Source organism: Polypterus senegalus, chromosome 11 (genome assembly GCF_016835505.1).
Source record: "Polypterus senegalus isolate Bchr_013 chromosome 11, ASM1683550v1, whole genome shotgun sequence".
Classification (NCBI taxonomy): Eukaryota; Metazoa; Chordata; class Cladistia; order Polypteriformes; family Polypteridae; genus Polypterus; species Polypterus senegalus.
Window position 1 is genome coordinate 23,033,250 of NC_053164.1, and position 12,571 is coordinate 23,045,820.

The 12,571-nt window shown below is 39.2% G+C and overlaps 1 protein-coding gene across 1 annotated transcript in view; it reads left to right on the forward strand.

Annotated features, from left to right (window-relative positions):
• The window catches only part of LOC120538737 (spectrin beta chain, non-erythrocytic 4-like), a 461,881-nt gene that overhangs the window by 348,899 nt on the left and 100,411 nt on the right, over positions 1 to 12,571 (forward strand). Inside the window, exon 27 of the mRNA XM_039768162.1 lies at positions 925 to 1,129. Coding sequence (XP_039624096.1) covers positions 925 to 1,129 — 205 coding nt within the window. The remainder of the gene's footprint in view (positions 1 to 924; positions 1,130 to 12,571) is intronic.

The window sequence follows — 12,571 nt, forward strand, 5'->3', positions numbered from 1 at the left end:
TGTCTTTTAAGAAAGCACTGAACAGAATTGGCTTTTTATATTGATTTGCATACTGAAATAGGCTAGATTCTTGGAGGATTCGGGGCGGGGCTCTAGGTAACCTCATGTGTGTTAAAATTCACGTTGATTGGAATTTATAAAGGGAAGTGTGTGGAACTTTGCTTATGCACGGTTTTATGTATTTGAATTTTTTTTATCAATGCACACATTTCTGTTTTTGCCCGTACGCCATATTTTAGTGTGAATTCTACGCACGGCGTTATACATGAGGCCCCTAGTGTTATATTTATAGTCTGTGATGTACAGAGTGAAGAACCTAGTGGTGCTCCAGTGTTACTCACATTCATATCTGAGATACAGTCCTTGAGCGGAGGTCACAAACTATGGTCTGTCCAACAGAGAGTTCTGTGAAACCTTCCAAGTGGGTAAATAAACTTTATTGCCATCCTATGTGCTGTTTTATCCATTTACTTGTAACACTCATTACCAAATTAATTTCTATTGTGGAATAATAATGTTTGTTTTCATAAATGACTAGTGTGGATTTTGGACATTTTTATTTTTCAGTTTGCTTTGGATTCGAATCTTTTTGTTTAACAAATGGAATGCAATACTTTAACACTAATGTGCCACCACTGTGTAAGTCTAGTATTTAGCAAGATTCATTGTATTTATTCCCAACTTTGTAGCAATGTTGTAAGTATTAAATGAACACTTAAAATGGATATGTTTCCATATGTATGCTATAAAAGAGTTTATTTGACACTGACAAAGTTGCCATTTATAAATACAATAAGAAGAGAAAAGGGCCAGGAGCCAGGTCGATGTTTATGTATTTACAACCCATTTGTACAATTTCTGAGTACTGCTATTGGAGTAAATGTGATTTTGACTGCTGTTGTTCTTTAAAATTTTTTCTCTAAGTGAGCAGGTCAGCAAGCGTCAGTCCCAGATTGATCGACTCTATGTCTCCCTCAAAGACCTGGTAGAAGAGCGCAAAGGAAAGTTGGAACAACAGTATTGGCTCTACCAGTTGAACCGTGAGGTAGATGAACTAGAGCATTGGATTGCGGAGCGTGAAGTGGTGGCTGGATCGCCGGAGCTTGGCCAGGACTGTGAACACGTCTTAGTAAGTTGAAGGGGCAGAAATGGGGTTAATAGCTATGGGAACAACTTAATAATGATGAGGAATGGGAGACTGACATGGCTTTAAAAGTGTTTAATCAAGAAAGAGTAGGTGGAGAATGGGCCTGAAACCTACACCCCTCATTGTCTGTGTGAGAGTTTGTTTATATGTTTACTCCATGCCTGCTGTTTTTTTTTTCTTTTTCCAGAATATTTTGATTGTTTTTCTTGTCATCAGGCCACAAGTTTGTGTGTTTTAGGTTAATCAACTGATCTAATCTGGTCTAGTATGATAGAGTGTTGCATGAGCATGCCTTCTGATTGACTGGTTTAGGCATTTTGCCCCAGACTACCCAAATAGGCTCTGTCTACCTATGACCTTGAAATTGTACTTTGAGGAATGAATGCGTAGATGGAATGAATGGATGAGATTAGTTGATCTGAGCTGATCTGGTAAATTAGTGAGTGTGTCCATATGCTCAAGAATATTTCAAATGTAAGTGGAGTATGAGAAGGAATTTTATTTTTCTATATTTTTAATATATATATATATATATATATATATATATATATATATATATATATATATATATATATATATATATATATATATACATTTCGTTTTAATACATATCTATAAATAAATATATCTGTATATTGTGGAAGCCCACCCAGACACAGACAGGTAGACATTGTTATAAGCACCACAACACGTTTATTTACACAATATTTACAAAGTGACACAGCACACACAACCCAGTACTCCCGTACCACAACACCTTCAGTCCAGGCCTCTCACAATGCCTTTCTCTTCTGTTCCAGACGTGCTCCAGGTGCCTCCCGATGAACTTCTGCCAGCACTCCCTGGTGTGGTGGAAGTGCTGGCTGTGCACCTGGAAGCACTCTGGGTGTCCCTGGTCTTCTTCCTCCCCAGCACTTCCAGGTGTGGCGAAAACGCTGAGGATCAGGGCTTTCCAGACATCTGGGCAACCCCTGGCGATGATCACGGGGCCCTATAGGGTTGAGCTTCCATGCTCCTTTCCTGTGGTCTCCATAGCCACCAGGGCGTTCGCCCCCTCATGGTCCAGAGGAGGTTTAATCCCTCCTTCGGTCATTCCAGCTTGGTACCACCCCAGCCACTCGCCACAATATGTATATATACTGTATATATATGTATGTATATATATATATATATATATATATATATATATATATATATATATATATATATATATATATATATATATACACACACTAGGGGGCTTTGCTCCCAGCTCGCTTTGCGCTCTGCCACTCATGTATGGGGATGTGGATGTACAATTTAAACAGATTGCTATTTTCACGGGAATTGTTATATATGTATAATAGAACTAACTATTTTACATTACAGCAAGTAATTAACCATATTAAAAAATAGTAAAAATTTTTCGTTGTGTTATATGATTTTGTTCTGTTTGGCTTTGAAATTAACACACAAATATTTTTTAAACTTACACTGTTACTGTAACGCTTTGAATTAAATTTTCGTCAATATCGCATTGAATTTTCATTCTATGTTTGGACTTGCATCGTGACAACATATAACTGCCCATAAAAGAATTTTGTTTCTTTCTCCCTAATAAATAAGCTGAATGTTTGTTTCTGTGATTTGTTAATTGTCTTTGCAAAATCTATTCTAACGGGAAACGGTTAATGTTTTAATACAAATGGCTTATCAAGATCTCCATTGTTGTCTAATGTTATCCAGGGAAGATGTACTACATTACCTTTCTTGGATACATTCTACTTTCAACAGTTATTCGGGCGGTGGGAGACTGGATGGTGTTATCGGTTGTAGTTATTCTTTCGAATATTGTAAGTTGATGTTTTCATGTTCCACACGATCACCACCAACTGTTTCAGCATCGTCTATTGAAACGCATTTAACCAGTTTGCTGTGTAACCGATCGACAACTTTCACGTTAATTTGTTTGATTTCATTATTTCTCGGTGCTAGGATTGCCCTTGTACTCATTTCTTCTGTTGATATCCCTTTGGGGTGAAATTCATCAATAAGATTTGGGCATAATACGTCTTCTTTAATTGGGAAATTAAAGTGAGGAAAATGTAAATATTTATAAGAGCTGAGAGAGTAGGAACTGTGTTTGTCAAAAGCGCTCACACGAATGAGATGTGAGCAGACCGTGTGCGTTTTTGAATATGGTTGAGAGGATGGCGTGACTTGAAACAATCTCATGTCAAAAGTCTTGTCCCACAGGACTTGAAAGAATGTCTTTTATATAATAGAGAGATATATTAATATTACAGAACAAAGGATTTCTACAGCCTCACCTAAAAATGGTTAAAGTTTCACCAAGTTATTTATCTTACGTTTCTTGCTTTTCATAGTCTACAGTGTAATTATCTATTCTCTAGCTCTCATTTCTTATCTATGCCTATATAAGCTTAAGAATGTCTTTGTTTAGTCCAAGCGGCAGATGAAGAGAGAATGTTCCTGTACTGCTCTCCAATCGGATCAATTGAAATAAAAGGAAAATATATAAAAACTGCTTGCATAGTGACTTCAGAATATTTACTTAAAATGAAGCCCACAAGTACTTACATATTCTGGTTAAATTAACTTATTCTTTAAAGCATGGCTATTCACATTATGTAAAACAGCCACAATTTGGGGGTCGCAATATGCGTCAGCCTTTTAAAGAAGCTCCTTCTCTTCCCTTTTTTTTGAATAAACATTTTGATAACCTTTCTTTTTTTAATAAATATTATTAATTAATAGTGTTAAGAATTGGCCTCTGGCTTGTTACTTGTTACTATAATTTTTTTAAATACATTTTTGAATTGAAGATAATCTGTTGTTATTGCTGACTGAAGATTCGGCCCATCTCAAATGGTTTTTTTGAACTTGAGAAATGACGCAGGGTGAGCATCATGAATCTTAAAGTACCTTATGCCTACAACATCTGAATATGTAAGAAACTCTGAGGAATATAAACGGGGTCATATTAAATATTCATATACATCACTGGTAGCATTACGACCACTAACGCCAAAGGGACTATCTCTCACACCTTATCAGAGGAGCAGCTCGTTGAATGATGGAGGAGGTGAAGTTCCAGAGCGCAAATAAACATAACGTGTAAAGGTTTCAAAACTGGCTAACCTCCATGTGCTGGGGAATATTTCATTTCTTTTTAAGTCAAAGGAACTGTCACATCTCTTGGCGAATTACAGCACGTTCAGTTACTGTGGCATTTTTGTTATTGTGGTGAACCAGCTTAAACCCGCCATGTATACACATACTCAGTGTTAAATAAGAGGAATATTGATCTAAAAAAAACATTCTCATCATTTTCTCAATTCCGGGAAATGTCAATGAGTGTGTAGTGGCAGTGCTTCTCAAGAAAAGTGTGGGCTGAGTGATAAAGAGCTAGTCTGATGTCACTAGGAAGCATTCCGCTTGCAGTACGACTGTAGGAGTTTTGCTATTAGTTCATGCTGTAAAGGATCAGTATCTGAGGGCCTTTGTAATTAATTAATTGTGGCTTTGTGCCTGATCACCAGCAGTTACCACAGTGCAAATGCCCGAAGTAGGTCAGATCATTATGTGACTCTATAACAAACATTTGGCGCAGTCAGCAGGATTTTCAGGTACCCATGGCTCATAGTTATTTTAAAGTAAAATACATATTGGGTAAGATGAAGAAATAACTGTCTGTAGAGGAGCAGAATGTCAGTATTCCTGTAAAGTTATTGATTGGTAGATGGCATCCTCTTTTCTATTCAAATTATATTGCCAGATATTCCAATTGAGTGATCCCCTCAAAACATAGTACAGGAAGTACAAAGTTTGCAGTTAAATGATAAGAAAAAACAAGTGAAGACAGCAGCTGATCAAATTGGCTGGGTGCTGCTCACAGCAACAAACAATTTAGAAAATGTTTTTCAAATACATTTCCCACTTTTTGCTACTGTTGGTTTTATTGTGTTTTATTAATTTTGCTTTTTTGCAATAGCAAGTTTGTATTGTTTGGTATAGTGTTAAGAACACCTAGAGGGAACGATTGTCATAATCCTACAGGGGTTAGTGGCCGAGAAGGGACACCTTCAGAAAGAAGCAGCATGGTGACTGGGTCCCAGCTTTGGTAAGTGGCACCGGTATAGAGTGACGGTCAAGTCTGAAGGCAACCATTTGGTCTGTTTATACCAGGCAAGTAAGGGTCTTTGCTTCTGGCTGCTGTACATGTCTAAATAACATTATACATTTCAAGGACTGTAAAGAAGCCATACTGAAGTCTGATTTTGCATGAGGCAGCTGTCCACATGCAAGTAAGCTGTACAAATTGGGTGTTATAAAGCTGATATATTTAGCATTCATGCACAAACCATAGTTAAGTATTGTGGCGGGCAGCCGGATTCCATGCCTGGCTGGGATGCCCCTGCTGCATATATTCTGGGGGAGCAACCGTGGGCAACTCAATGCCTTCCCCGGGACGCTTGGTAGCAGCCTCCCTGGCTGAGGATGGTGCCTCAGTTTCCTGTAGGGCTTCATGGGAGATGAGCCCTGTTGGGATCTGGGGTGGCCACCAGGGGGTGCTGCATGGGTCCCTGAGCCGGCCTGGACAACTCTACTGCCCCGACCGGAAGTGCAATCAGAAGAAGGTGATCAAGCACCTGGAGCACTTCTGGGTGGACTATACAATACAATACAATACAATACAATACAGTTTATTTTTGTATAGCCCAAAATCACACAGGAAGTGCCGCAATGGGCTTTAACAGGCCCTGCCTTTTGACAGCCCCCCAGCCTTGACTCTCTGAGAAGACAATGAAAAACTCCCAATAAAATCCTTGTAGGGAAAAATGGAAGAAACCTCGGGAAAGGCAGTACAAAGAGAGACCCCTTTCCAGGTAGGTTGGGCGTGCAGTGGGTGTCAAAAGTAGGGGGTCAATACAATACAATATACAGAACAGAACAATTCCTTAATACAGCATAATAATAAAAATAAAATAAAAAAAAATAATATTAAACTATAAAAAGGGCCAGCAACCTCCACTCAGGAGCCAGAATCGGGAGAAAGAGGACGAGGTTGCCTGGGAGGAGTAGTGCTGCCAGTAGAAGGGTTGTGATTTGTGTTGTGCTTGGTACTTGGGACTGTTTTGTGGCTGGGGGGTTCACGGGGAAGACGTGCCCTCCAGCTGAAAAAATAAATAAAGTGTTTGTGCTTCAACACATGCCTCTGTGTAAGTCTGTGCCAGGTTGGGCGCTATATAGCGTCCAGTTCACACTATTAAGTACATAGCATAGGTGAACCTAAATAACAAATAAGAGGGACTTCCATGGCAATACAGAGTGAAATAATTGACTTTAAGCAAAAAACTTTCCCCTAAAGATGGTTAAAAAAAGAGAAGGCCTTCAATGAAGTCTTTGTGAATCCTAAATGCTTTTAGGAAGTAAAATGTAGTATATTCTGCCAAGTTAGCGAGAAAGGAGACCTCTTTAAAAAGTGACTGTATCCAGCAGGGGGCGCAAGCTCCCTTGTTGGAACGAGTTCTTTTGTAATTGCAGCATGTTACATAACCTGAATCTATATAGATATAATATAAAAAGGCGATACCCACCCCTTAGTCTGCAATCGCTTCGCTCCCCTGTGAGATGTCGATGCCATCTTGCCTTTGTTTACATTTTGTAACTCACGCACAAATTAGATGCCGAGTCAATGAGTCTAACATTCCTCCAAGCAGAGAGGGAATGCCTGTGACATAACGGTGAGTTTTGTCGCCATTAACAGCTGATTGTCGCCCTCTACCCCTGGATGTCGACTTTTGTCACGTAATACACATCACGGTCTGTGACGCAATATTCACTCCATAAGACGCATAGACATTTCCACCCTTCTTTTGGGGGAAAAAAAAAGTGCGTCTTATGGGGCGAAAAATACGGTAATTCTTTCCAGTACCTGAAACCAGAGCTGATATATAAAAAGAGAAAATACACAGCTTTAGATGTAGTTAAACCTTTATATCTACAAACAAAATGTTCATTCTAATAGGTTTCTCAGGCTGAGCTTTTCCCTGCTTGCTTGTGTTGATAAACTAGATTGGTTTTTAACAAAATTGTTCCGTGATGTAAGTGATGGTTTTGAAGGTAATTACACCTCATAAGTATGATTCCTCCCTTTTGTATTTATTCGTCTTTCAGTGATTACATATGGCAAATACAACTAGAACTTGAAGTAAAAGGATGTGGAATGATCGTACATTTCTGCACAGCACTTAGTCACTGGATACTGGGTAGGACAGAGAAAACAAAATTAAAGGGCAGCGTGCTGAGTAAATGCAGATTGGCTCCCATTGAGACTAAGCTGCAGTTTTTTAATTATGAGAATAAATTATTCCTATTAAAGAAAGAAGATAGAGAGAGAGAGGAACAGTGGATTGGTACACTTTAATCTCTTTGAATTTTAATGGCCAAGTGGGGATTCACAAAACAGTGAGAAAAAAGATTAATTCATATGCTGCTTTAATAAGGGCTTGTTCAGACATTCCCATATCCAAAGGGATTTTCCAGACAGTGGATATCAGCAAAGGCTGCTTCATGAAATGGGAAAATCCCCAGAGGACGTCTGAAATTATTAAAAGGATTAGCCTATTTTCTTTCTTTAATATGAAGAAATTCTTTTTCGGGAGGTTATCTTTAGCTCTTGGGCCCTGGCACCTTGTTCAGGGTGGTTTCCTGCTTTGCTCCCAGGGTTTCAGATATGGGCTTCAGATCCTGCAACCCCGAAATGGATAAGCAAGCTGGAGAATGTTATGGCATGTGATCTTTAGCTCTTGAAACGGTGGGCTCTCCTTCTGTCAATGTCCAGTAGTCCTTACATTCTTACCACTATATTTATCTGCTTCAGGCTCCCGCTATTATAATTTTGGCATTGAAACCCTTCATTCCTTTTAGACATGAAGTATTTGATATCTAGCCATTCATAGAATATTTCCATTTTTGTTGTTTACGTTATTGTTACCTACCGGCCAGAGTTGTTTCTTCAGGATAATGAAAAAATATTCACTCATTTTATGAACAAACATCTCCAGTGAAGGCTTCTAGAGAAGCAGAGCCTTTTGTGACAGCAGCAAGCACAAGGCGCATACCAGCCTTTGATGGCACACCAGCCCCTCCCAGGGCATATACTTGTAAGCATACTCCCTTTGCAACCAATTTAGAACTGGAGTGCCTGAAGAAAACCCCCAATAACATAAGTGAGATCAGACCCTGATACCTGGAGCTCAGAAGAAGCAGCAGCTCAAGCCACCATGCCAAAAATTATTAATGTGTAAGCATGCAATATTTAAAAATATCCATTAATACTTAATAACCCTTTCCTCATCTTGCACTGTCCTCCATGCCGGAAAAAACATTGCTCAATTTCAAGGACTTGGACACCATTTCTGCAATATATAAAATTATTTTGCAGTCACTCCCTTTTAAAGATCCAAGTGGACACTGGGAAAAAGATCTTTTAATCAATATATCAGAAAAGGAGTGGAAAATAGCAATGCAGAGACTTCACTCGAGCTCCATATGTGCAAAGCATACCATTATTTAACTTAAAATTATCTATCGAGCACATCTGTCTCGCCTAAAACTCTCCAAAATGTTTCCAGGGCAGGATCCAACCTGCTAACGCTGCAAACTAGTTCCAGCCTCACTAGGTCACATGTTCTGGGCCTGCACCAAATTAACATCATTTTGGACCAAACTTTTTAATTACCTTTCAGACAGCCTTGGACTCACAATCCCTCCTGACCCATTAACAGCTGTGTTTGGGGTTCTTCCAGAGGGGTTTAAAGTGGAGAAGGACAAACAAACAAACTGTGATTGCATTCACTACACTTTTGGCACGCAGACTTATTTTGCTAAACTGGAAGAATCCTAACTCTCCTCTTTTAAGTCAGTGGGAAACCGATGTTTTATACTATTTAAAATTGGAAAAAATCAGATACTCAGTTAGAGGATCTGTACTGAATTTTTTCAAAACAGGATCTAATCAAAGATATTTTAGAATAAGCTCTTAATGCACCGAGGTAGCAATTCTCTCCACATTTCTTTTTCTTCTCCATTCATCTCTATTTCCCTATTAAACTCATCGATTTAGGTTTGTTTACAAGCTTTAAGTTTTACCTGTTGGCCATGCTCTCTCTCTCTCAGTGGGGGCGACTAGTTTTCAATCCTATTTTTTGTAAAAATGTATCTATTTGTATGGAATGATTACAATAAAATTCATAAAAAAAATGACCCTGAGTTAAGGAAGGAAAATAATAGTGTCATCGGTCAAGGGTGGGACAGGAGTCAAGATGAATTGCTGGGGTGCCAATCAGGTCACTCTGTTTACTCAGAATAATACATTTACTCAAAGTAACAAAGTACTCGATGACACAGTAAAGAAACAAAAGCACAATGTAGTCATTGGCTGTATCTTAAATGCCCTGGAGAGCAGTTAGGCTTCAGAGTCGGAGCTCCGTAGCGCAGACTGCTCATCTCCTGAAGGAGACGCCATCTTCTCAGACAAAAGAATTGATGATCACGCCACCTGGTGTCCTGGGGTGGTAGTACTTACCTCTGACAAGCCTGGAAGGTGACCCTCCAATGCGCATGCGTGACAAAAGTAGCAAATTTGAAACACAGGAAAAAAGAATTAAAGAAAAACTAATTAAATTTACCAAAATTAATTTCCCTTTTAATGTGACTACTATTTTCAGACAGGGATTAAAGAATAAGTTTGGTATTTTTCCCAGTCGAAGTTATTTCTTCAAAATCATGGCATATATCAGTTTGCTGCATAAAATTGTCTTCTAAAATACTGTACAATAAAAAAAAAAACTTTACCTGTTCTTGCATCTTACAATAGGGCTACATGTTACCCCTCACTTACACATGATAAAACAATTCTTCAACTTACCAATTATGTCCATTTTCTAAACCAAAAATGTAATTGATTATTGTCTTGAGATTACACTCATATTACAGAACAGTGCATCAAGGAAAGAAAAAGAAAATTATTGTTTTGTGGTTCAGCCATTTTCAAAGGGGACCAACTGTGAGCCTCATGTCTTCTCCAGCTTCCCCATTTGTCTTACTCTGTGGCATCCTTGCTCTCTCTGCTCTTTTGACAAACAATAATAACAAAAAAAGTCACAATTATGATATTCTAGTACTATAAGGAAGACGCTGCCTGCTCCGGCTCGATTGATGAAGCATGCGTGGGTTTCAGTGAGAGAATATGGAGCTCGTGTAGCAGGCAATGAAGTGACAAGAACTGATCAGACATTAAAGGCATGCCTTACGGAAAAGTCGCCCCTCACATTTCACCTTCCACGATTTGGCCCCTGTAGATAATGAGTAGGTTACAGCAGCGTTTCTCAACCTTTAAGTATTTGCGACCCGAGTTTTCATAACAGTTTTAATTGTGCCCCCTAACATTTTTTTTAAACCCTAATAAAATGTATTCCTATATTTTTTGCTGCTGATACACCGCTACAAGTTTCATTATACCTACTTAACTTTTATCGACATTTATCTAACTCTATATATTTTTTTTTTTCTAGTATCAGAATGTAGTTGAAGTTAATGTGTTTTGGTTTCAATGGAGGTATTTTTCATATTTTCGATTCTTGTTTTCTTTTTTTCACATCTTCACGACCCACAGGTTGAGAAACGGCAGGTTACAGAAATGTAAATAATGCACCAAATTTTTTATTGTCATTTATTTTGGTTTAATAAATGCACTTGTTAAAATTGTCAAAAAATTAAACATGCCCTTTGCAGGCAGAACATTTTTCACAAACCCAGATTCCCAGTTCTCTTTGAAAACACGTAAATGTGGTTGTCATCATCTACCAGTTTTCTTTTGCCTCTTATTGACGGAACTGTTTTTGTCATTGTAAATATTTAGAATATTATACGACGCTGTGCGAGGCGTGGCAGCATATATATCGATATTGCACTGTCTGCTTCACGCTGCTGGTTCTTCAGCACCACCGATACTCAAGCTCCGAAAACAACAATCACGAGCTGCGTATCGGCCGTAGTGTGTTTGAACACATTAAATTGAGTAACGGTGCTGACAGAAAAACTGCGCGAAATCCAGTAACTCTAGTGACCCAGGTAGATGATAGGAAAAATATCTGGGGAGAATTGTGGGGGGCAACTTTTCCAGATCTCTAAAGGCATACATCAGGTGCGTGAATGAGAGAAGGTGGGTATGGTGTATCTGTCCGTACTGACCCACATCAGCAGGAACAATCCCTGAAAAGGGCACCAGTTCACCGCAGTGCGAACACACACCCACACACACACACAAATATTCACTATAGGTCAAGTTTAACAACACCATTTTATGTATATTTAATCAGGTTGATGTTAAGTAAACTTCAGTCCCAATGTTTTAACATAATTACATTGGGCTGTCATTCCTGCCCCACAATGCCAGGTTGTACATGGGGTCTGCTTGTATTAACAGATTGATTGGCGTCAGAGTCAAAAACATTGTGCTTCATTGTTTTATTACTATGTCATCCACAAGAGCGACTCATCATATATTAAAAAAAATAAATTGATAATTGCGTTGTGTTGCGGCGATTCAGTCTGCCTTTTTCTGATTTTATTTTTTTTTTATTTTTTTATTTTTTTTGATAGTGTGAGTACATGGCTTTTATTAAAAAATACAATTCAGTATAATCAGTTCAGTTCAAATGTATTGAATGTGTTGTGGAAACCAGGGGGGTTGCACCAGCTCCCCAAACCCAACACAGACAGACACAAGGCACAAGTCCAGCATAACACAGGCTTTTATTCAGCTGTGGGAAACTCTTTCTGATAATTTCCCACCTGCAGAGCACAGATACAAAAGCACAAAGCAGTACACAGCACTCTGTCTTTGTCTTCTTTCTCTCCATCTAACTCCACTCCTCATCCAGCAAGCTTCGTCCCTTTCCCTCCCTACAGTGCCTCCTGGAGTCATGGCAGGCAGCACCTTTTAAGTAGTCCCAGGAAGTACTTCTGGTGTCATGAAGGCTTGGCCCAGGAGCGCTTACCGGTAAGGCTGGAGCCCCATAAAGTAGAGATTCCCAGTCCCTGCAGCAGCCCTTGGCAGCACCCACAGAACCCAACAGGGCTGAGTCAAAGAACTCCCAATTCCCATGATGCCCTGTAGGAAACCATGGCACCGCTGCAACCAAGTGGGGTTGCCATCCAGCACTTTGGGGGAGGCAGCACTCTAAAGAAGCTGCCGTCCCCCATCTTTCCACCCCATGGTACAAATAAATGAATATGTGCTCTTTTCACAATGCTGCCACTTGCCATGCATCTCCTTTCAGTTTGTCTGTGTAAAATAACCACGCAGGTTCGGCGTTGGGTTGTCACAGCTCACAAATGAGCAAGAAACTTAAC